Source organism: Oncorhynchus kisutch, linkage group LG29 (assembly GCF_002021735.2).
Source record: "Oncorhynchus kisutch isolate 150728-3 linkage group LG29, Okis_V2, whole genome shotgun sequence".
Classification (NCBI taxonomy): Eukaryota; Metazoa; Chordata; class Actinopteri; order Salmoniformes; family Salmonidae; genus Oncorhynchus; species Oncorhynchus kisutch.
Window position 1 is genome coordinate 40,382,425 of NC_034202.2, and position 27,917 is coordinate 40,410,341.

Sequence of the window (27,917 nt, forward strand, 5' to 3'; positions counted from 1 at the left end):
ACTGTACTGATGTGATGGAGTTGACTGTACTGACTGATGTGATTGAGTTGACTGTACTGATGTGATGGAGTTGACTGTACTGATGTGATGGAGTTGACTGTACTGATGTGATGGAGTTGACTGTACTGATGTGATTGAGTTGACTGTACTGATGTGATGGAGTTGACTGTACTGATGTGATTGAGTTGACTGTACTGATGTGATGGAGTTGACTGTACTGATGTGATTGAGTTGACTGTACTGATGTGATTGAGTTGACTGTACTGATGTGATGGAGTTGACTGTACTGATGTGATGGAGTTGACTGTACTGATGTGATGGAGTTGACTGTACTGATGTGATTGAGTTGACTGTACTGATGTGATGGAGTTGACTGTACTGATGTGATGAGTTGACTGTACTGATGTGATTGAGTTGACTGTACTGATGTGATGAGTTGACTGTACTGATGTGATGGAGTTGACTGTACTGATGTGATTGAGTTGACTGTACTGATGTGATTGAGTTGACTGTACTGATGTGATGGAGTTGACTGTACTGATGTGATGGAGTTGACTGTACTGATGTGATGGAGTTGACTGTACTGATGTGATGGAGTTGACTGTACTGATGTGATTGAGTTGACTGTACTGATGTGATGGAGTTGACTGTACTGATGTGATGAGTTGACTGTACTGATGTGATTGAGTTGACTGTACTGATGTGATGGAGTTGACTGTACTGATGTGATTGAGTTGACTGTACTGATGTGATGGAGTTGACTGTACTGATGTGATGAGTTGACTGTACTGATGTGATGGAGTTGACTGTACTGATGTGATTTGAGTTGACTGTACTGATGTGATTGAGTTGACTGTACTGATGTGATGGAGTTGACTGTACTGATGTGATTGAGTTGACTGTACTGATGTGATGGAGTTGACTGTACTGATGTGATGGAGTTGACTGTACTGATGTGATTGAGTTGACTGTACTGATGTGATTGAGTTGACTGTACTGATGTGATGGAGTTGACTGTACTGATGTGATTGAGTTGACTGTACTGATGTGATTGAGTTGACTGTACTGATGTGATGAGTTGACTGTACTGATGTGATGGAGTTGACTGTACTGATGTGATTGAGTTGACTGTACTGATGTGATTGAGTTGACTGTACTGATGTGATTGAGTTGACTGTACTGATGTGATGGAGTTGACTGTACTGATGTGATGGAGTTGACTGTACTGATGTGATGGAGTTGACTGTACTGATGTGATGGAGTTGACTGTACTGATGTGATGGAGTTGACTGTACTGATGTGATGAAGTTGACTGTACTGATGTGATGAGTTGACTGTACTGATGTGATTGAGTTGACTGTACTGATGTGATTGAGTTGACTGTACTGATGTGATGGAGTTGACTGTACTGATGTGATTGAGTTGACTGTACTGATGTGATTGAGTTGACTGTACTGATGTGATGGAGTTGACTGTACTGATGTGATTGAGTTGACTGTACTGATGTGATTGAGTTGACTGTACTGATGTGATGGAGTTGACTGTACTGATGTGATGGAGTTGACTGTACTGATGTGATTGAGTTGACTGTACTGATGTGATTGAGTTGACTGTACTGATGTGATTGAGTTGACTGTACTGATGTGATTGAGTTGACTGTACTGATGTGATTGAGTTGACTGTACTGATGTGATTGAGTTGACTGTACTGATGTGATGGAGTTGACTGTACTGATGTGATTGAGTTGACTGTACTGATGTGATTGAGTTGACTGTACTGATGTGATGGAGTTGACTGTACTGATGTGATGGAGTTGACTGTACTGATGTGATTGAGTTGACTGTACTGATGTGATGTGAGTGGTTGACTGTACTGATGTGATGGAGTTGACTGTACTGATGTGATGGAGTTGACTGTACTGATGTGATTGAGTTGACTGTACTGATGTGATGGAGTTGACTGTACTGATGTGATGGAGTTGACTGTACTGATGTGATTGAGTTGACTGTACTGATGTGATGGAGTTGACTGTACTGATGTGATGGAGTTGACTGTACTGATGTGATGGAGTTGACTGTACTGATGTGATGGAGTTGACTGTACTGATGTGATGGAGTTGACTGTACTGATGTGATTGAGTTGACTGTACTGATGTGATTGAGTTGACTGTACTGATGTGATGGAGTTGACTGTACTGATGTGATTGAGTTGACTGTACTTGATGTGATGGAGTTGACTGTACTGATGTGATGGAGTTGACTGTACTGATGTGATGGAGTGACTGTACTGATGTGATTGAGTTGACTGTACTGATGTGATTGAGTTGACTGTACTGATGTGATGGAGTTGACTGTACTGATGTGATGGAGTTGACTGTACTGATGTGATTGAGTTGACTGTACTGATGTGATTGAGTTGACTGTACTGATGTGATGGAGTTGACTGTACTGATGTGATGGAGTTGACTGTACTGATGTGATGGAGTTGACTGTACTGATGTGATGGAGTTGACTGTACTGATGTGATGGAGTTGACTGTACTGATGTGATGGAGTTGACTGTACTGATGTGATGGAGTTGACTGTACTGATGTGATGGAGTTGACTGTACTGATGTGATGGAGTTGACTGTACTGATGTGATTGAGTTGACTGTACTGATGTGATTGAGTTGACTGTACTGATGTGATGGAGTTGACTGTACTGATGTGATTGAGTTGACTGTACTGATGTGATGAGTTGACTGTACTGATGTGATGGAGTTGACTGTACTGATGTGATGGAGTTGACTGTACTGATGTGATGGAGTTGACTGTACTGATGTGATGGAGTTGACTGTACTGATGTGATTGAGTTGACTGTACTGATGTGATTGAGTTGACTGTACTGATGTGATTGAGTTGACTGTACTGATGTGATTGAGTTGACTGTACTGATGTGATGGAGTTGACTGTACTGATGTGATGGAGTTGACTGTACTGATGTGATTGAGTTGACTGTACTGATGTGATGGAGTTGACTGTACTGATGTGATGGAGTTGACTGTACTGATGTGATGAGTTGACTGTACTGATGTGATGGAGTTGACTGTACTGATGTGATGGAGTTGACTGTACTGATGTGATGGAGTTGACTGTACTGATGTGATGGAGTTGACTGTACTGATGTTTTGAGTTGACTGTACTGATGTGATGAGTTGACTGTACTGATGTGATTGAGTTGACTGTACTGATGTGATTGAGTTGACTGTACTGATGTGATGGAGTTGACTGTACTGATGTGATGGAGTTGACTGTACTGATGTGATTGAGTTGACTGTACTGATGTGATTGAGTTGACTGTACTGATGTGATTGAGTTGACTGTACTGATGTGATGGAGTTGACTGTACTGATGTGATTGAGTTGACTGTACTGATGTGATGGAGTTGACTGTACTGATGTGATTGAGTTGACTGTACTGATGTGATGTGAGTTGACTGTACTGATGTGATGAGTTGACTGTACTGATGTGATGGAGTTGACTGTACTGATGTGATTGAGTTGACTGTACTGATGTGATGAGTTGACTGTACTGATGTGATTGAGTTGACTGTACTGATGTGATGGAGTTGACTGTACTGATGTGATGGAGTTGACTGTACTGATGTGATGAGTTGACTGTACTGATGTGATTGAGTTGACTGTACTGATGTGATTGAGTTGACTGTACTGATGTGATTGAGTTGACTGTACTGATGTGATTGAGTTGACTGTACTGATGTGATTGAGTTGACTGTACTGATGTGATGGAGTTGACTGTACTGATGTGATGAGTTGACTGTACTGATGTTGATTGAGTTGACTGTACTGATGTGATGGAGTTGACTGTACTGATGTGATGGAGTTGACTGTACTGATGTGATGAGTTGACTGTACTGATGTGATGAGTTGACTGTACTGATGTGATGGAGTTGACTGTACTGATGTGATGGAGTTGACTGTACTGATGTGATTGAGTTGACTGTACTGATGTGATTGAGTTGACTGTACTGATGTGATTGAGTTGACTGTACTGATGTGATTGAGTTGACTGTACTGATGTGATGGAGTTGACTGTACTGATGTGATGGAGTTGACTGTACTGATGTGATTGAGTTGACTGTACTGATGTGATGGAGTTGACTGTACTGATGTGATGAGTTGACTGTACTGATGTGATTGAGTTGACTGTACTGATGTGATGGAGTTGACTGTACTGATGTGATGGAGTTGACTGTACTGATGTGATGGAGTTGACTGTACTGATGTGATGGAGTTGACTGTACTGATGTGATTGAGTTGACTGTACTGATGTGATTGAGTTGACTGTACTGATGTGATTGAGTTGACTGTACTGATGTGATGAGTTGACTGTACTGATGTGATGAGTTGACTGTACTGATGTGATGGAGTTACTACTGTGACTGTATTCTGTGATTGAGTTGACTGTACTGATGTGATGGAGTTGACTGTACTGATGTGATTGAGTTGACTGTACTGATGTGATGGAGTTGACTGTACTGATGTGATTGAGTTGACTGTACTGATGTGATGGAGTTGACTGTACTGATGTGATTGAGTTGACTGTACTGATGTGATTGAGTTGACTGTACTGATGTGATTGAGTTGACTGTACTGATGTGATGGAGTTGACTGTACTGATGTGATTGAGTTGACTGTACTGATGTGATGGAGTTGACTGTACTGATGTGATTGAGTTGACTGTACTGATGTGATTGAGTTGACTGTACTGATGTGATTGAGTTGACTGTACTGATGTGATTGAGTTGACTGTACTGATGTGATTGAGTTGACTGTACTGATGTGATGGAGTTGACTGTACTGATGTGATGGAGTTGACTGTACTGATGTGATTGAGTTGACTGTACTGATGTGATGGAGTTGACTGTACTGATGTGATGGAGTTGACTGTACTGATGTGATGGAGTTGACTGTACTGATGTGATGGAGTTGACTGTACTGATGTGATTGAGTTGACTGTACTGATGTGATTGAGTTGACTGTACTGATGTGATGGAGTTGACTGTACTGATGTGATGGAGTTGACTGTACTGATGTGATTGAGTTGACTGTACTGATGTGATGAGTTGACTGTACTGATGTGATGGAGTTGACTGTACTGATGTGATTGAGTTGACTGTACTGATGTGATGGAGTTGACTGTACTGATGTGATTGAGTTGACTGTACTGATGTGATGGAGTTGACTGTACTGATGTGATGGAGTTGACTGTACTGATGTGATGGAGTTGACTGTACTGATGTGATTGAGTTGACTGTACTGATGTGATTGAGTTGACTGTACTGATGTGATGGAGTTGACTGTACTGATGTGATTGAGTTGACTGTACTGATGTGATGGAGTTGACTGTACTGATGTGATGGAGTTGACTGTACTGATGTGATGGAGTTGACTGTACTGATGTGATGGAGTTGACTGTACTGATGTGATTGAGTTGACTGTACTGATGTGATGGAGTTGACTGTACTGATGTGATGGAGTTGACTGTACTGATGTGATTGAGTTGACTGTACTGATGTGATGAGTTGACTGTACTGATGTGATGGAGTTGACTGTACTGATGTGATGGAGTTGACTGTACTGATGTGATGGAGTTGACTGTACTGATGTGATGGAGTTGACTGTACTGATGTGATGGAGTTGACTGTACTGATGTGATGGAGTTGACTGTACTGATGTGATGGAGTTGACTGTACTGATGTGATGGAGTTGACTGTACTGATGTGATGGAGTTGACTGTACTGATGTGATTGAGTTGACTGTACTGATGTGATTGAGTTGACTGTACTGATGTGATGGAGTTGACTGTACTGATGTGATTGAGTTGACTGTACTGATGTGATGAGTTGACTGTACTGATGTGATGGAGTTGACTGTACTGATGTGATGAGTTGACTGTACTGATGTGATGGAGTTGACTGTACTGATGTGATGAGTTGACTGTACTGATGTGATTGAGTTGACTGTACTGATGTGATGGAGTTGACTGTACTGATGTGATTGAGTTGACTGTACTGATGTGATTGAGTTGACTGTACTGATGTGATGGAGTTGACTGTACTGATGTGATGAGTTGACTGTACTGATGTGATTGAGTTGACTGTACTGATGTGATGGAGTTGACTGTACTGATGTGATGGAGTTGACTGTACTGATGTGATGGAGTTGACTGTACTGATGTGATGAGTTGACTGTACTGATGTGATGGAGTTGACTGTACTGATGTGTTGAGTGACTGTACTGATGTGATTGAGTTGACTGTACTGATGTGATTGAGTTGACTGTACTGATGTGATTGAGTTGACGTACTGACTGATGTGATTGAGTTGACTGTACTGATGTGATGGAGTTGACTGTACTGATGTGATTGAGTTGACTGTACTGATGTGATTGAGTTGACTGTACTGATGTGATTGAGTTGACTGTACTGATGTGATGGAGTTGACTGTACTGAATGTGATTGAGTTGACTGTACTGATGTGATGGAGTTGACTGTACTGATGTGATTGAGTTGACTGTACTGATGTGATTGAGTTGACTGTACTGATGTGATTGAGTTGACTGTACTGATGTGATGGAGTTGACTGTACTGATGTGATTGAGTTGACTGTACTGATGTGATTGAGTTGACTGTACTGATGTGATTGAGTTGACTGTACTGATGTGATGGAGTTGACTGTACTGATTGATGTGATTGACTGTACTGATGTGATGGAGTTGACTGTACTGATGTGATTGAGTTGACTGTACTGATGTGATTGAGTTGACTGTACTGATGTGATTGAGTTGACTGTACTGATGTGATTGAGTTGACTGTACTGATGTGATTGAGTTGACTGTACTGATGTGATGGAGTTGACTGTACTGATGTGATGGAGTTGACTGTACTGATGTGATTGAGTTGACTGTACTGATGTGATGAGTTGACTGTACTGATGTGATGGAGTTGACTGTACTGATGTGATGGAGTTGACTGTACTGATGTGATGGAGTTGACTGTACTGATGTGATGGAGTTGACTGTACTGATGTGATGGAGTTGACTGTACTGATGTGATTGAGTTGACTGTACTGATGTGATTGAGTTGACTGTACTGATGTGATTGAGTTGACTGTACTGATGTGATTGAGTTGACTGTACTGATGTGATGGAGTTGACTGTATTTTATGTGATGGAGTTGACTGTACTGATGTGATTGAGTTGACTGTAATGATGTGATGGAGTTGACTGTACTGATGTGATGAGTTGACTGTACTGATGTGATTGAGTTGACTGTACTGATGTGATGGAGTTGACTGTACTGATGTGATGGAGTTGACTGTACTGATGTGATGGAGTTGACTGTACTGATGTGATGAGTTGACTGTACTGATGTGATTGAGTTGACTGTACTGATGTGATTGAGTTGACTGTACTGATGTGATTGAGTTGACTGTACTGATGTGATTGAGTTGACTGTACTGATGTGATGGAGTTGACTGTACTGATGTGATGGAGTTGACTGTACTGATGTGATTGAGTTGACTGTACTGATGTGATTGAGTTGACTGTACTGATGTGATGGAGTTGACTGTACTGATGTGATGGAGTTGACTGTACTGATGTGATTGAGTTGACTGTACTGATGTGATGGAGTTGACTGTACTGATGTGATTGAGTTGACTGTACTGATGTGATTGAGTTGACTGTACTGATGTGATGAGTTGACTGTACTGATGTGATGGAGTTGACTGTACTGATGTGATTGAGTTGACTGTACTGATGTGATGAGTTGACTGTACTGATGTGATTGAGTTGACTGTACTGATGTGATTGAGTTGACTGTACTGATGTGATTGAGTTGACTGTACTGATGTGATTGAGTTGACTGTACTGATGTGATTGAGTTGACTGTACTGATGTGATGGAGTTGACTGTACTGATGTGATGGAGTTGACTGTACTGATGTGATTGAGTTGACTGTACTGATGTGATGGAGTTGACTGTACTGATGTGATGGAGTTGACTGTACTGATGTGATGGAGTTGACTGTACTGATGTGATGGAGTTGACTGTACTGATGTGATGGAGTTGACTGTACTGATGTGATGGAGTTGACTGTACTGATGTGATTGAGTTGACTGTACTGATGTGATTGAGTTGACTGTACTGATGTGATTGAGTTGACTGTACTGATGTGATTTAGTTGACTGTACTGATGTGATGGAGTTGACTGTACTGATGTGATGGAGTTGACTGTACTGAGTGATTGAGTTGACTGTACTGATGTGATGGAGTTGACTGTACTGATGTGATGGAGTTGACTGTACTGATGTGATTGAGTTGACTGTACTGATGTGATGGAGTTGACTGTACTGATGTGATGGTTGACTGTACTGATGTGATGGAGTTGACTGTACTGATGTGATGGAGTTGACTGTACTGATGTGATTGAGTTGACTGTACTGATGTGATTGAGTTGACTGTACTGATGTGATGGAGTTGACTGTACTGATGTGATTGAGTTGACTGTACTGATGTGATGGAGTTGACTGTACTGATGTGATGGAGTTGACTGTATTGATGTGATTGAGTTGACTGTACTGATGTGATTGAGTTGACTGTACTGATGTGATGGAGTTGACTGTACTGATGTGATGGAGTTGACTGTACTGATGTGATTGAGTTGACTGTACTGATGTGATGGAGTTGACTGTACTGATGTGATTGAGTTGACTGTACTGATGTGATGAGTTGACTGTACTGATGTGATTGAGTGACTGTACTGATGTGATGGAGTTGACTGTACTGATGTGATTGAGTTGACTGTACTGATGTGATTTGAGTTGACTGTACTGATGTGATTGAGTTGACTGTACTGATGTGATTGAGTTGACTGTACTGATGTGATGAGTTGACTGTACTGATGTGATGGAGTTGACTGTACTGATGTGATTGAGTTGACTGTACTGATTGTGATTGAGTTGACTGTACTGATGTGATGGAGTTTGACTGTACTGATGTGATGGAGTTGACTGTACTGATGTGATGGAGTTGACTGTACTGATGTGATGGAGTTGACTGTACTGATGTGATGGAGTTGACTGTACTGATGTGATGGAGTTGACTGTACTGATGTGATGGAGTTGACTGTACTGATGTGATTGAGTTGACTGTACTGATGTGATTGAGTTGACTGTACTGATGATTGAGTTGACTGTACTGATGTGATGGAGTTGACTGTACTGATGTGATGGAGTTGACTGTACTGATGTGATTGAGTTGACTGTACTGATGTGATTGAGTTGACTGTACTGATGTGATGGAGTGACTGTACTGATGTGATGGAGTTGACTGTACTGATGTGATGGAGTTGACTGTACTGATGTGATTGAGTTGACTGTACTGATGTGATTGAGTTGACTGTACTGATGTGATTGAGTTGACTGTACTGATGTGATGGAGTTGACTGTACTGATGTGATGGAGTTGACTGTATGATTGATGGAGTTGACTGTACTAATGTGATTGAGTTGACTGTACTGATGTGATTGGAGTTGACTGTACTGATGTTGATTGAGTTGACTGTACTGATGTGATTGAGTTGACTGTACTGATGTGATTGAGTTGACTGTACTGATGTATTGAGTTGACTGTACTGATGTGATGGAGTTGACTGTACTGATGTGATGGTTGACTGTACTGATGTGATTGAGTTGACTGTACTGATGTGATGGAGTTGACTGTACTGATGTGATGGAGTTGACTGTACTGATGTGATTGAGTTGACTGTACTGATGTGATTGAGTTGACTGTACTGATGTGATGAGTTGACTGTACTGATGTGATTGGAGTTGACTGTACTGATGTGATGGAGTTGACTGTACTGATGTGATTGAGTTGACTGTACTGATGTGATGAGTTGACTGTACTGATGTGATTGAGTTGACTGTACTGAGGATTTGATTGGAGTTGACTGTACTGATGTGATTGAGTTGACTGTACTGAGTGATGAGTTGACTGTACTGATGTGATTGAGTTGACTGTACTGATGTGATGGAGTTGACTGTACTGATGTGATGGAGTTGACTGTACTGATGTGATTGAGTTGACTGTATTATGTGATTGATTGACTGTACTGATGTGATTGAGTTGACTGTACTGATGTGATTGGAGTTGACTGTACTGATGTGATGGAGTTGACTGTACTGATGTGATGGAGTTGACTGTACTGATGTGATGGAGTTGACTGTACTGATGTGATGAGTTGACTGTACTGATGTGATGAGTTGACTGTACTGATGTGATGGAGTTGACTGTACTGATGTGATTGAGTTGACTGTACTGATGTGATGGAGTTGACTGTACTGATGTGATTGAGTTGACTGTACTGAGTGTTGAGTTGACTGTACTGATGTGATTGAGTTGACTGTACTGATGTGATTGAGTTGACTGTACTGATGTGATGGAGTTGACTGTACTGATGTGATTGAGTTGACTGTACTGTGTGATTGAGTTGACTGTACTGATGTGAGGAGTTGACTGTGTTGATGTGAGGAGTTGACTGTACTGATGTGATTGAGTTGACTGTACTGATGTGATGGAGTTGACTGTACTGATGTGATGGAGTTGACTGTACTGATGTGATTGAGTTGACTGTACTGATGTGATGGAGTTGACTGTACTGATGTGATGGAGTTGACTGTACTGATGTGATTGAGTTGACTGTACTGATGTGATGGAGTTGACTGTACTGATGTGATTGAGTTGACTGTACTGATGTGATTTGAGTTGACTGTACTGATGTGATTGAGTTGACTGTACTGATGTGATGGAGTTGACTGTACTGATGTGATGGAGTTGACTGTACTGATGTGATTGAGTTGACTGTACTGATGTGATTGAGTTGACTGTACTGATGTGATTGAGTTGACTGTACTGATGTGATTGAGTTGACTGTACTGATGTGATGGAGTTGACTGTACTGATGTGATGGAGTTGACTGTACTGATGTGATTGAGTTGACTGTACTGATGTGATGAGTTGACTGTACTGATGTGATGGAGTTGACTGTACTGATGTGATTGAGTTGACTGTACTGATGTGATTGAGTTGACTGTACTGATGTGATTGAGTTGACTGTACTGATGTGATGGAGTTGACTGTATTAATGTGATTGAGTTGACTGTACTGATGTGATTGAGTTGACTGTACTGATGTAATGGAGTTGACTGTACTGGTGTGATTGAGTTGACTGTACTGATGTGATTTAGTTGACTGTAGTGATGTGATGGAGTTGACTGTACTGATGTGATGGAGTTGACTGTACTGATGTGATGGAGTTGACTGTATTGATGTGATGGAGTTGACTGTACTGATGTGATTGAGTTGACTGTACTGATGTGATGGAGTTGACTGTACTGATGTGATGGAGTTGACTGTACTGATGTGATTGAGTTGACTGTACTGATGTGATGGAGTTGACTGTACTGATGTGATTGAGTTGACTGTACTGATGTGATGGAGTTGACTGTACTGATGTGATGGAGTTGACTGTACACTGTACTGATGTGATTGAGTTGACTGTACTGATGTAATGGATTTGACTGTACTGATGTGATGGAGTTGACTGTACTGATTGATTGAGTTGACTGTACTGATGTGATTGAGTTGACTGTACTGATTGATGATGGAGTTGACTGTACTGATGTGATTGAGTTGACTGTACTGATGTGATGGAGTTGACTGTACTGATGTGATTGAGTTGACTGTACTGATGTGATGGAGTTGACTGTACTGATGTGATGGAGTTGACTGTACTGATGTGTTTGAGTTGACTGTACTGATGTGATTGAGTTGACTGTACTGATGTGATTGAGTTGACTGTACTGATTTGATGAGTTGACTGTACTGATGTGATTGAGTTGACTGTACTGATGTGATTGAGTTGACTGTACTGATGTGATGGAGTTTGACTGACTGAGTGATTGAGTTGACTGTACTGATGTGATTGGAGTTGACTGTACTGATGTGATGGAGTTGACTGTACTGATGTGATGGAGTTGACTGTACTGATGTGATTGGGTTGACTGTACTGATGTGATTGAATTGACTGTACTGATGTGATGGAGTTGACTGTATGATGTGATTGAGTTGACTGTACTGATGTGTGGAGTTGACTGTACTGATGTGATGGAGTTGACTGTACTGATGTGATGAGTTGGAATGTAATGATGTGATTTGGTTGACTGTACTGATGTGATGGAGGGTTGACTGTAGATGTGATGGGTGGGTGACTGATCTGATGTGATTGAGTTGACTGTACTGATGTGATGGAGTTGACTGTATGATGTGATGGAGTTGACTGTACTGATGTGTGATTGAGTTGACTGTACTGATGTGATGGAGTTGACTGTACTGATGTGATGAAGTGACTGTATGAATGTGATTGAGTTGACTGTACTGATGTGATTGAGTTGACTGTACTGATGATGGAGTTGACTGTATTTGACTGATGTGATTGAGTTGACTGTACTGATGGATGAGTTGACTGTATGATGATGTGATGAGTTGACTGTACTGATGTGATGGAGTTGACTGTACTGATGTGATGAGTTGACTGTACTGATGTGATTGAGTTGACTGTACTGATGTGATGGAGTTGGACTTTAGACTGTACTGATGTGATTGAGTTGACTGTTACTGATGTGATTGAGTTGACTGTACTGATGTGATGGAGTTGACTGTACTGATGTGATTGAGTTGACTGTACTGATGTGATGGAGTTGACTGTACTGATGTGATGGAGTTGACTGTACTGATGTGATGGAGTTGACTGTACTGATGTGATTTTGATGTTGATTGAGTTTGACTGTACTGATGTGATGGAGTTGACTGTACTGATGTGATGGAGTTGACTGTATGATGTGATGGAGTTGACTGTACTGATGTGATTGAGTTGACTGTACTGAGTGATTGAGTTGATGACTGTACTGATGGGATTGAGTTGACTGTACTGATGTGATTGAGTTGACTGTACTGATGTGATGGAGTTGACTGTACTGATGTGATTGGAGTTGACTGTACTGATGTGATGAGTTGACTGTACTGATGTGATGGAGTTGACTGTACTGATGTGATGGAGTTGACTGTACTGATGTGTTTGAGTTGACTGTACTGATGTGATTGAGTTGACTGTACTGATGTGATTGAGTTGACTGTATGATGTGATTGAGTTGACTGTACTGATGTGATTGAGTTGACTGTACTGATGTGATGGAGTTGACTGTACTGATGTGATGGAGTTGACTGTAATGTAATGTGATTGAGTTGACTGTACTGATGTGATTGAGTGACTGTACTGATGTGATTGAGTTGACTGTACTGATGTGATGGAGTTGACTGTACTGATGTGATGGAGTTGACTGTACTGATGTGATGGAGTTGACTGTACTGATGTGATTGAGTTGACTGTACTGATGTGAGTGAGTTGACTGTTGATGTGATGGAGTTTGGACTGTACTGTGTGATTGAGTTGACTGTACTGATGTGATTGAGTTGACTGTATGATGTGATTGAGTTGACTGTACTGATGTGATTGAGTTGACTGTACTGATGTGTGGAGTTGAATTGTGACTGTATTGATGTGATTGAGTTGACTGTACTGATGTGATGAGTTGACTGTACTGATGTGATTGAGTGTTGACTGTATGATGTGATGGAGTTGACTGTACTGATGTGATTGAGTTGACTGTACTGATGTGATTGAGTTGACTGTACTGATGTGATGAGTTGACTGTACTGATGTGATTGAGTTGACTGTACTGATGTGATGGAGTTGACTGTATTGATGTGATGGAGTTGACTGTACTGATGTGATTGAGTTGACTGTACTGATGTGATTGAGTTGACTGTACTGATGTGATGGAGTTGACTGTACTGATGTGATTGAGTTGACTGTACTGATGTGGATGGAGTTGAATGTACTGATGTGATGGAGTTGACTGTACTGATGTGATGGAGTTGACTGTACTGATGTGTTGAGTTGACTGTACTGATGTGATTGAGTGACTGTACTGATGTGATGGAGTTGACTGTACTGATGTGATTGAGTTGACTGTACTGATGTGATTGAGGTGACTGTACTGATGTGATTGAGTTGACTGTTACTGATGTGATGGAGTTGACTGTATTGATGTGATTGAGTTGACTGTACTGAGTGATGGGTTGAATGGTTGTTGATGTTGTTTTAACTGATGTGATTGATTGAGTACTGATGTGATTGAGTTGACTGTACTGATGTGATTGAGTTGACTGTACTGATGTGATGGAGTTGACTGTACTAATGTGATTGAGTTGACTGTACTGATGTGATTGAGTTGACTGTACTGATGTGATGGAGTTGACTGTACTGATGTGATTGAGTTGACGTACTGATGTGATGGAGTTGACTGTACTGATGTGATGAGTTGACTGTACTGATGTGATGGAGTTGACTGTACTGATGTGATTGAGTTGACTGTTTACTGAGGTGGTGATGGAGTTGACTGTACTGATGTGATGGAGTTGACTGTACTGATGTGATTGGAGTTGACTGTACTGATGTGATGAGTTGACTGTACTGATGTGATTGAGTTGACTGTACTGATGTGATTGAGTTGACTGTACTGATGTGATTGAGTTGACTGTACTGATGTGATTGAGTTGACTGTACTGATGTGATTGAGTTGACTGTACTGATGTGATGAGTTGACTGTGTACTGATGTGATGGAGTTGACTGTATTATGTGATTGAGTTGACTGTACTGATGTGATTGAGTTGACTGTACTGATGTGATTGAGTTGACTGTACTGATGTGTGATGGTTGACTGTACTGATGTGATGGAGTTGACTGTACTGATGTGATGGAGTTGACTGTATGATGTGATGGAGTTGACTGTACTGATGTGATGGAGTTGACTGTACTGATGTGATGGAGTTGACTGTACTGATGTGATGAGTTGACTGTACTGATGTGATTGAGTTGACTGTACTGATGTGATTGAGTTGACTGTACTGATGTGATGTGAGTGACTGTACTGATGTGATGGAGTTGACTGTACTGATGTGATTGAGTTGACTGTACTGATGTGATGAGTTGACTGTACTGATGTGATTGAGTTGACTGTACTGATGTGATTGAGTTGACTGTACTGATGTGATGAGTTGACTGTACTAATGTGATGGAGTTGACTGTACTGATGTGATTGAGTTGACTGTACTGATGTGATTGAGTTGACTGTACTGATGTGATTGAGTTGACTGTACTGATGTGATGAAGTTGACTGTACTGATGTGATGGAGTTGACTGTACTGATGTGTGATGAGTTGACTGTACTGATGTGATTGAGTTGACTGTATGATGTGATGGAGTTGACTGTACTGATGTGATGTGAGTTGACTGTACTGATGTGATGGAGTTGACTGTACTGATGTGATTGAGTTGACTGTACTGATGTGATTGAGTTGACTGTACTGATGTGATTGGAGTTGACTGTGTTAATGGATGGAGTTGACTGTACTGATGTGATTGAGTTGACTGTACTGATGTGATTGAGTTGACTGTACTGATGTGATGGAGTTGACTGTACTGATGTGATTGGAGTTGACTGTACTGATGTGATTGAGTTGACTGTACTGATGTGATTGAGTTGACTGTACTGATGTGATTTAGTTGACTGTACTGATGTGATGGAGTTGACTGTATTGATGTGATGGAGTTGACTGTACTGATGTGATTGAGTTGACTGTACTGATGTGATTGAGTGGATTTTGACTGTACTGATGTGATGGAGTTGACTGTACTGATGTGATTGAGTTGACTGTACTGATGTGATGGAGTTGAATGTACTGATGTGATGGAGTTGACTGTACTGATGTGATGGAGTTGACTGTACTGATGTGTTTGAGTTGACTGTACTGATGTGTTTGAGTTGACTGTACTGATGTGATTGGAGTTGACTGTACTGATGTGATGAGTTGACTGTACTGATGTGATTGAGTTGACTGTACTGATGTGATTGAGTTGACTGTACTGATGTGATGGAGTTGACTGTATTAATGGTGATTGAGTTGACTGTACTGATGTGATGGAGTTGACTGTACTGATGTGATTGAGTTGACTGTACTGATGTGATTGAGTTGACTGTACTGATGTGATGAGTTGACTGTACTGATGTGATGGAGTTGACTGTACTGATGTGATTGAGTTGACTGTACTGATGTGATTGATTGAGTTGACTGTACTGATGTGATGGAGTTGACTGTACTGATGTGATTGAGTTGACTGTACTGATGTGATGGAGTTGACTGTATGATTGATGGAGTTGACTGTACTGATGTGATGGAGTTGACTGTACTGATGTGATTGAGTTGACTGTACTGATGTGATGGGTTGACTGTACTGATGTGATGGAGTTGACTGTACTGATGTGATGGAGTTGACTGTACTGATGTGATTGAGTTGACTGTACTGATGTGATTGAGTTGACTGTACTGATGTGATTGAGTTGACTGTACTGATGTGATGAGATTGACTGTACTGATGTGATTGAGTTGGGGACTGTGATTGTTTGACTGTACTGATGTGATTGAGTTGACTGCACTGATGTGATGGAGTTGACTGTACTGATGTGATGGAGAGTTGACTGTATTAATGTGATGAGTTGACTGTACTGATGTGATTGAGTTGACTGTACTGATGTGATGGAGTTGACTGTACTGATGTGATGGAGTTGACTGTACTGATGTGGATGGAGTACTGAGTTGAGTTGACTGATGTGATGAGTTGACTGTACTGATGTGATGGAGTTGACTGTACTGATGTGATGGAGTTGACTGTACTGATGTGATGGAGTTGACTGTACTGATGTGATGAGTTGACTGTACTGGTTGTATTGAGTTGACTGTACTGATGTGATTGAGTTGACTGTACTGATGTGAGTGAGTTGACTGTACTGATGTGATGGAGTTGACTGTACTGATGTGATGAGTTGACTGTACTGATGTGATTGAGTTGACTGTACTGATGTGATGAGTTGACTGTACTGATGTGATTGAGTTGACTGTACTGATGTGATTGAGTTGACTGCACTGATGTGATGGAGTTGACTGTATTAATGTGATTGAGTTGACTGTACTGATGTGATGGAGTTGACTGTACTGATGTGATTGAGTTGACTGTACTGATGTGATTGAGAGGTGACTGCACTGATGTGATTGAGTTGACTGTACTGATGTGATGGAGTTGACTGCACTGATGTGATGGAGTGACTGTATTAATGTGATTGAGTTGACTGTACTGATGTGATGGAGTTGACTGTACTGATGTGATGGAATTGACTGTACTGATGTGTTTGAGTTGACTGTACTGGTGTGATTGAGTTGACTGTACTGATGTGATGGGTTGACTGTATGATGTGATTGAGTTGACTGTACTGATGTGATTGAGTTGACTGTACTGATGTGATTGAGTTGACTGTACTGATGTGATGGAGTTGACTGTATTAATGTGATTGAGTTGACTGTACTGATGTGATTGAGTTGACTGTTACTGATGTGATGGAGTTGACTGTACACTGTACTGATGTGATTGAGTTGACTGTACTGATGTGATTGAGTTGACTGTACTGATGTGATGGAGTTGACTGTACTGATGTGATTGAGTTGACTGTACTGATGTGATGGAGTTGGACTGTACTGATGTGATGGAGTTGACTGTACTGATGTGATGGAGTTGACTGTACTGATGTGATTGAGTTGACTGTACTGATGTGATGGAGTTGACTGTACTGATGTGATGGAGTTGACTGTACTGATGTGATGGAGTTGACTACTGATGTGATTGAGTTGACTGTACTGATTGATTGAGTTGACTGTACTGATGGGATTGAGTTTGACTGTACTGATCTGATTGAGTTGACTGTACTGATGTGATTGAGTTGACTGTACTGATGTGATGGAGTTGACTGTACTGATGTGATGGAGTTGACTGTACTCATGTGATGGAAGTTGACTGTACTGATGTGATGGAGTTGACTGTACTGATGTGATGGAGTTGACTGTACTGATGTGATTGGGTTGACTGTACTGATGTGATTGAGTTGACTGTACTGATGTGATTGAGTTGACTGTACTGATGTGATTGAGTGACTGTACTGATGTGATGGAGTTGACTGTATTGATGTGATGGAGTTGACTGTACTGATGTGATTGAGTTGACTGTACTGATGTGATTGAGTTGACTGTACTGATGGTATGGAGTTGACTGTACTGATGTGATTGAGTTGATTGTACTGATGTGATGGAGTTGACTGTACTGATGTGATTGAGTTGACTGTACTGATGTGATGGAGTTGACTGTACTGATGTGATGGAATTGACTGTACTGATGTGATGGAATTGACTGTACTGATGTGTTTGAGTTGACTGTACTGGTGTGATTGAGTTGACTGTACTGATGTGATGGAGTTGACTGTATGATGTGATTGAGTTGACTGTACTGATGTGATTGAGTTGACTGTACTGATGTGATTGAGTTGACTGTACTGATGTGATGGAGTTGACTGTATTAATGTGATTGAGTTGACTGTACTGATGTGATTGAGTTGACTGTACTGATGTGATGGAGTTGACTGTACACTGTACTGATGTGATTGAGTTGACTGTACTGATGTGATTGAGTTGACTGTACCTGATGTGATGGAGTTGACTGTACTAATGTGATTGAGTTGACTGTACTGATGTGATTGAGTTGACTGTACTGATGTGATGGAGTTGACTGTACTGATGTGATGGAGTTGACTGTATTGATGTGATGGAGTTGACTGTACTGATGTGATTGAGTTGACTGTACTGATGTGATGGAGTTGACTGTATTGATGTGATGGAGTTGACTGTACTGATGTGATTGAGTTGACTGTAATGATGTGATGGAGTTGACTGTACTGACGTGATGGAGTTGACTGTACTGATGTGATGGAGTTGACTGTACTGATGTGATGGAGTTGACTGTACTGATGTGATGGAGTTGACTGTACTGATGTGTTTGAGTTGACTGTACTGATGTGATTGAGTTGACTGTACTGATGTGATGGATTTGACTGTACTGATGTGATTGAGTTGACTGTACTGATGTGATGGAGTTGACTGTACTGATGTGATGGAGTTGACTGTACTGATGTGTTTGAGTTGACTGTACTGATGTGATTGAGTTGACTGTACTGATGTGATTGAGTTGACTGTACTGATGTGATTGAGTTGACTGTACTGATGTGATTGAGTTGACTGCACTGATGTGATGGAGTTGACTGTACTGATGTGATGGAGTTGACTGTATTAATGTGATTGAGTTGACTGTACTGATGTGATTGCGTTGACTGTACTGATGTGATTGATTTGACTGTACTGATGTGATGGAGTTGACTGTACTGATGTGATGAAGTTGACTGTACTGATGTGATGGAGTTGACTGTACTGATGTGATTGAGTTGACTGTACTGATGTGAGTGAGTTGACTGTACTGATGTGATGGAGTTGACTGTACTGATGTGATTGAGTTGACTGTACTGATGTGATTGAGTTGACTGTACTGATGTGATTGAGTTGACTGTACTGATGTGATTGAGTTGACTGTACTGATGTGATGGAGTTGACTGTATTAATGTGAATGAGTTGACTGTACTGATGTGATTGAGTTGACTGTACGGATGTGATTGAGTTGACTGTACTGATGTGATGGAGTTGACTGTACTGATGTGATTGAGTTGACTGTACTGATGTGATTGAGTTGACTGTACGGATGTGATTGAGTTGACTGTACTGATGTGATGGAGTTGACTGTACTGATGTGATTGAGTTGACTGTACTGATGTGATTGAGTTGACTGTACTGATGTGATTTAGTTGACTGTACTGATGTGATGGAGTTGACTGTATTGATGTGATGGAGTTGACTGTACTGATGTGATTGAGTTGACTGTACTGATGTGATTGAGTTGACTGTACTGATGTGATGGAGTTGACTGTACTGATGTGATTGAGTTGACTGTACTGATGTGATGGAGTTGACTGTACTGATGTGATGGAGTTGACTGTACTGATGTGATGGAGTTGACTGTACTGATGTGTTTGAGTTGACTGTACTGATGTGTTTGAGTTGACTGTACTGATGTGATTGAGTTGACTGTACTGATGTGATTGAGTTGACTGTACTGATGTGATTGAGTTGACTGTACTGATGTGATTGAGTTGACTGTACTGATGTGATGGAGTTGACTGTATTAATGTGATTGAGTTGACTGTACTGATGTGATGGAGTTGACTGTACTGATGTGATTGAGTTGACTGTACTGATGTGATTGAGTTGACTGCACTGATGTGATTGAGTTGACTGTACTGATGTGATGGAGTTGACTGTACTAATGTGATTGAGTTGACTGTACTGATGTGATTGAGTTGACTGTACTGATGTGATGGAGTTGACTGTACTGATGTGATTGAGTTGACTGTACTGATGTGATGGAGTTGACTGTACTGATGTGATGGAGTTGACTGTACTGATGTGATGGAGTTGACTGTACTGATGTGATTGAGTTGACTGTACTGATGTGATTGAGTTGACTGTACTGATGTGATGGAGTTGACTGTACTGATGTGATGAAGTTGACTGTACTGATGTGATGGAGTTGACTGTACTGATGTGATTGAGTTGACTGTACTGATGTGAGTGAGTTGACTGTACTGATGTGATGGAGTTGACTGTACTGATGTGATTGAGTTGACTGTACTGATGTGATTGAGTTGACTGTACTGATGTGATTGAGTTGACTGTACTACTGATGTGATTGAGTTGACTGTACTGATGTGATGGAGTTGACTGTATTAATGTGAATGAGTTGACTGTACTGATGTGATTGAGTTGACTGTACTGATGTGATTGAGTTGACTGTACTGATGTGATGGAGTTGACTGTACTGATGTGATTGAGTTGACTGTACTGATGTGATTGAGTTGACTGTACTGATGTGATTGAGTTGACTGTACTGATGTGATTTAGTTGACTGTACTGATGTGATGGAGTTGACTGTAATGATGTGATGGAGTTGACTGTACTGATGTGATTGAGTTGACTGTACTGATGTGATTGAGTTGACTGTACTGATGTGATGGAGTTGACTGTACTGATGTGATTGAGTTGACTGTACTGATGTGATGGAGTTGACTGTACTGATGTGATGGAGTTGACTGTACTGATGTGATGGAGTTGACTGTACTGATGTGTTTGAGTTGACTGTACTGATGTGTTTGAGTTGACTGTACTGATGTGATTGAGTTGACTGTACTGATGTGATTGAGTTGACTGTACTGATGTGATTGAGTTGACTGTACTGATGTGATTGAGTTGACTGCACTGATGTGATGGAGTTGACTGTATTAATGTGATTGAGTTGACTGTACTGATGTGATGGAGTTGACTGTACTGATGTGATTGAGTTGACTGTACTGATGTGATTGAGTTGACTGCACTGATGTGATTGAGTTGACTGTACTGATGTGATGGAGTTGACTGTACTAATGTGATTGAGTTGACTGTACTGATGTGATTGAGTTGACTGTACTGATGTGATGGAGTTGACTGTACTGATGTGATTGAGTTGACTGTACTGATGTGATGGAGTTGACTGTACTGATGTGATGGAGTTGACTGTACTGATGTGATGGAGTTGACTGTACTGATGTGATTGAGTTGACTGTACTGATGTGATGGAGTTGACTGTACTGATGTGATGGAGTTGACTGTACTGATGTGATTGAGTTGACTGTACTGATGTGATTGAGTTGACTGTACTGATGTGATTGAGTTGACTGTACTGATGTGTTTGAGTTGACTGTACTGATGTGATTGAGTTCACTGTACTGATGTGATTGAGTTGACTGTACTGATGTGATTGAGTTGACTGTACTGATGTGATTGAGTTGACTGCACTGATGTGATGGAGTTGACTGTGCTGATGTGATGGAGTTGACTGTATTAATGTGATTGAGTTGACTGTACTGATGTGATTGAGTTGACTGTACTGATGTGATGGAGTTGACTGTACTGATGTGATGGAGTTGACTGTACTGATGTGATGGAGTTGACTGTACTGATGTGATGGAGTTGACTGTACTGATGTGATGGAGTTGACTGTACTGATGTGATGGAGTTGACTGTACTGATGTGATGAAGTTGACTGTACTGGTGTGATTGAGTTGACTGTACTGATGTGATTGAGTTGACTGTACTGATGTGAGTGAGTTGACTGTACTGATGTGATGGAGTTGACTGTACTGATGTGATTGAGTTGACTGTACTGATGTGATTGAGTTGACTGTACTGATGTGATTGAGTTGACTGTACTGATGTGATTGAGTTGACTGTACTGATGTGATGGAGTTGACTGTATTAATGTGATGGAGTTGACTGTACTGATGTGATTGAGTTGACTGTACTGATGTGATTGAGTTGACTGTACTGATGTGATTGAGTTGACTGCACTGATGTGATGGAGTTGACTGTATTAATGTGATTGAGTTGACTGTACTGATGTGATGGAGTTGACTGTACTGATGTGATTGAGTTGACTGTACTGATGTGATTGAGTTGACTGCACTGATGTGATTGAGTTGACTGTACTGATGTGATGGAGTTGACTGTACTAATGTGATTGAGTTGACTGTACTGATGTGATTGAGTTGACTGTACTGACTGATAATGTGTCTGTCTCTCCAGGCCGGATCCAGGGTGCAGTGTACTGCCAGGGCCGTCAACTCTAACAAACACGAGGGACTGGAGCTCAGCAGTCCCATAGCTACTGTTAGTCTGGAGGAAGGTGAGGAGACCAATCAATCAATCAGACTATAATCTATATTTAAATGAGGACTGGGACTCAGCAGTCCCATAGCTACTCTTAGTCTGAAGGAAGGTGAGGATCTCAATCAATTAAATCACATTTTTTTCATCACATGCCTCATAAGCAACAGGTGTAGACTAACAGTGAAATGCTTCCTTATGGGTTCTTTTTTCCAACAATGCAGAGTTAAAGATAATTTGTCAAACCTTTTGAAATAGTAAAACAAGGAGTGAATACACAGTGAATAAAGAATAACAAGTGGAAAATAACATGGCAGGTACAGGGAGTACCAGCACCGAGTCGATGTGCAGGGAGGGGTACGAGGAGATGGAGGTACATATAGGTAGGGATAAAGTGACTAGGCAGCAGGATGGATATTAGTGTACCCAGCTCCACGATGGGGCTAGAGGAGGCTTAGCCCCCTCAGTTTAAACTTGTGCCCCCTCAGTTTAAACTTGTGACCCCTCAGGGGGGGGTGTATGTGAGGTTTTCATCACAACATTGACTGACACTGAATTGATTATGACCGAGATCTCTCTGGGGCTTGGAGAGGAGAGGGTATGCTCTGACCATTTCCCTGGGCTTGGAGAGAAAATGACTACACCGTGCTCTGACCATTTCCCTGGGCTTGGAGAGAAAATGACTACACCGTGCTCTGACCATTTCCCTGGGCTTGGAGAGAAAATGACTACACCGTGCTCTGACCATTTCCCTGGTCTTGGAGAGAAAATGACTGATCTGAAAACATGAATAAATTCTTAAATGAAAATAAAAAGGCCCATGCAGGGAAGCGTGTGCCCCTGCATCGCCAAAAGGTTAGTGGACAGTGTTTAGGGCCCTCACCTGCCTCGGGCCAAAATGCTATGATGCGCCAATCTGCATTCACCAAATTCACCATACCCGTGTTGGCCAATATATATCATGTACCCAGTGTTAATTTGGTATGCGCCGTTCTGCCTCGCTGTCATGTGTCTTATTCGTTTGGGTAGTCTGTTTATTTAAGAGGGGTGGGTAGGTTTACTGAACGGGAAATACCCATAATGATTTCAGTTTTAAGGGGGAAATGACCACTGCTACATCCTGACAATGTTTATGAGGTTACTGCTTATGTGTGAGGAACGTTTGTCAAGCATCATGTAAAATGTACCCTACATTACTCATCTCATATGTGTATACTGTACTCAATACCATCTACTGTATCTTGCCTATGCCGCTCTGTACCATCACTCATTCATATATCTTTATGTACATATTCTTTATCCCCTTACACTTGTGTCTATAAGGTAGTAGTTTTGGAATTGTTAGCTAGATTACTCATTGGTTATTACTGCATTGTCGGAACTAGAAGCACAAGCATTTCGCTACACTCACATTAACATCTGCTAACCATGTGTATGTGACAAATAACATTTGATTTGATTTGATTTGATGTTGAGACCGGAATAAGGGGAGGGGCATAGAGGTGCTATAGTCATGTCTCTCTCTCTCCACTATTACAGACTCTCCCGCCAGTTCGTGCACACTATTTGTTTTGTGTCAATTGTTATCTATGTCCCGTGAAAAATACAGTCAATAGTTTGGACACACCTACTCATTCCAGGGTTTTTCTTTATTTTTACTATTTTCTACATTGTAGAATAATAGTGAAGACATCAACACTATGAAATAACACATATTTAATCATGTAGTTAACAAATACAAATCTATTTTAGATTTTAGATTCTTCAAAGTAGCCACCCTTTCGCCTTGATCACAACGTTGCACATTCTTGGTCTTCTCTCAACCAGCTTCACCTGGAATGCTTTTCCAAACTTTTGACTGGTAACTGTATATTCATCAGTGAATTTACTGTTAATCCCAACATATTCCTCCAACCCCACCTTTTGGGTACCTCAAAGGGAGACTGTATCTGAGCCCGGTAGAACCCCACCTTTTGGGTACCTCAAAGGGAGACTGTATCTGAGCCCGGTAGAACCCCACCTTTTGGGTACCTCAAAGGGAGACTGTATCTGAGCCCGGTAGAACCCCACCTTTTGGGTACCTCAAAGGGAGACTGTATCTGAGCCCGGTAGAACCCCACCTTTTGGGTACCTCAAAGGGAGACTGTATCTGAGCCCGGTAGAACCCCACCTTTTGGGTACCTCAAGGGGAGACTGTATCTGAGCCCGGTAGAACCCCACCTTTTGGGTAATTCAAGGGGCGGCTGTATCTGAGCCCGGTAGAACCCCACCTTTTGGGTACCTCAAGGGGAGACTGTATCTGAGCCCGGTAGAACCCCACCTTTTGGGTAACTCAAGGGGAGACTGTATGACCCCGGTAGAACCCCACCTTTTGGGTAACTCAAGGGGAGGCTGTATCTGAGCCCGGTAGAACCCCACCTTTTGGGTAACTCAAGGGGAGGCTGTATCTGAGCCCGGTAGAACCCCACCTTTTGGGTAACTCAAGGGGAGGCTGTATCTGACCCCGGTAGAACCCCACCTTTTGGGTAACTCAAGGGGAGGCTGTATCTGAGCCCGGTAGAACCCCACCTTTTGGGTAACTCAAGGGGAGGCTGTATCTGAGCCCGGTAGAACCCCACCTTTTGGGTAACTCAAGGGGAGGCTTTATCTGAGCCCGGTAGAACCCCACCTTTTGGGTAACTCAAGGGGAGGCTGTATCTGAGCCCGGTAGAACCCCACCTTTTGGGTAACTCAAGGGGAGGCTGTATCTGACCCCGGTAGAACCCCACCTTTTGGGTAACTCAAGGGGAGGCTGTATCTGAGCCCGGTAGAACCCCACCTTTTGGGTAACTCAAGGGGAGGCTGTATCTGAGCCCGGTAGAACCCTGTTCTTTATTTGTTTAGACTGACGAAAGGTTTTTTCTTAAGAATGCTAATATTTTGAAGTCAGAACTTTTGTGTGTATATATATATATATATATTTATAAATATCACTGTCATCTTTGAAGCACCAGCGCTGTGTAAATAAATCCCTACACTCATTTGCATCTCTACCTGCCTGCCTCCTGCTGAATAGTTGTCCTTACGACTGCTAGAAGGCCCCTATTTTAGCTGAGATGGGTTACAGCTCACTTCAAAAGCACTCAATAATCTCGGACTCTCTGCATTTATGTTTATTGTGGTATGGCGTGATAGAAGCTGATTTCTACGTAATTGCAATGCAAGAACCCAGTAAAAATTTACAAATTAAATTAAATGTCGACTGCTTTGTCACTTTATCCTGGTTTTTATAATAGACAGTAGCAGCAACTTATGTGGTTATTGTTAAAGTGTGTGTGTGTGTGTGTGTGTGTGTGTGTGTGTGTCAATCAATCAATCAATTAATACAATTGTTTCTCTCTCTATATATATATACACACTCTCTCTCTCTCTCTCTCTCTCTCTCTCTCTATATATATATATATACAGTGCCTTGCAAAAGTATTCGGCCCCCTTGAACTTTGCGACCTTTTGCCACATTTCAGGCTTCAAACATAAAGATATAAAACTGTATTTTTTTGTGAAGAATCAACAACAAGTGGGACACAATCATGAAGTGGAACGACATTTATTGGATATTTCAAACTTTTTTAACAAATCAAAAACTGAAAAATTGGGCGTGCAAAATTATTCAGCCCCCTTAAGTTAATACTTTGTAGCGCCACCTTTTGCTGCGATTACAGCTGTAAGTCGCTTGGGGTATGTCTCTATCAGTTTTGCACATCGAGAGATTTTTTCCCATTCCTCCTTGCAAAACAGCTCGAGCTCAGTGAGGTTGGATGGAGAGCATTTGTGAACAGCAGTTTTCAGTTCTTTCCACAGATTCTCGATTGGATTCAGGTCTGGACTTTGACTTGGCCATTCTAACACCTGGATATGTTTATTTTTGAACCATTCCATTGTAGATTTTGCTTTATGTTTTGGATCATTGTCTTGTTGGAAGACAAATCTCCGTCCCAGTCTCAGGTCTTTTGCAGACTCCATCAGGTTTTCTTCCAGAATGGTCCTGTATTTGGCTCCATCCATCTTCCCATCAATTTTAACCATCTTCCCTGTCCCTGCTGAAGAAAAGCAGGCCCAAACCATGATGCTGCCACCACCATGTTTGACCAGAGCACCTTCTTCCACATGTTTGGTGTGTCTCCCAGGTGGCTTGTGGCAAACTTTAAACGACACTTTTTATGGATATCTTTAAGAAATGGCTTTCTTCTTGCCACTCTTCCATAAAGGCCAGATTTGTGCAATATACGACTGATTGTTGTCCTATGGACAGAGTCTCCCACCTCAGCTGTAGATCTCTGCAGTTCATCCAGAGTGATCATGGGCCTCTTGGCTGCATCTCTGATCAGTCTTCTCCTTGTATGAGCTGAAAGTTTAGAGGGACGGCCAGGTCTTGGTAGATTTGCAGTGGTCTGATACTCCTTCCATTTCAATATTATCGCTTGCACAGTGCTCCTTGGGATGTTTAAAGCTTGGGAAATCTTTTTGTATCCAAATCCGGCTTTAAACTTCTTCACAACAGTATCTCGGACCTGCCTGGTGTGTTCCTTGTTCTTCATGATGCTCTCTGCGCTTTTAACGGACCTCTGAGACTATCACAGTGCAGGTGCATTTATACGGAGACTTGATTACACACAGGTGGATTGTATTTATCATCATTAGTCATTTAGGTCAACATTGGATCATTCAGAGATCCTCACTGAACTTCTGGAGAGAGTTTGCTGCACTGAAAGTAAAGGGGCTGAATAATTTTGCACGCCCAATTTTTCAGTTTTTGATTTGTTAAAAAAGTTTGAAATTACCAATAAATGTCGTTCCACTTCATGATTGTGTCCCACTTGTTGTTGATTCTTCACAAAAAAATACAGTTTTATATCTTTATGTTTGAAGCCTGAAATGTGGCAAAAGGTCGCAAAGTTAAAGGGGGCCGAATACTTTCGCAAGGCCCTGTATATATATATATATATATATA

General features: G+C 41.4%; 1 protein-coding gene across 1 annotated transcript in view; it reads left to right on the forward strand.

Moving 5' to 3' along the window:
• LOC109873931 (FRAS1-related extracellular matrix protein 2) overlaps positions 1-27,917 on the forward strand; it is a 271,004-nt gene that overhangs the window by 215,731 nt on the left and 27,356 nt on the right. The window contains 1 exon segment of the mRNA XM_031809088.1: positions 22,847-22,946. Coding sequence (XP_031664948.1) covers positions 22,847-22,946 — 100 coding nt within the window.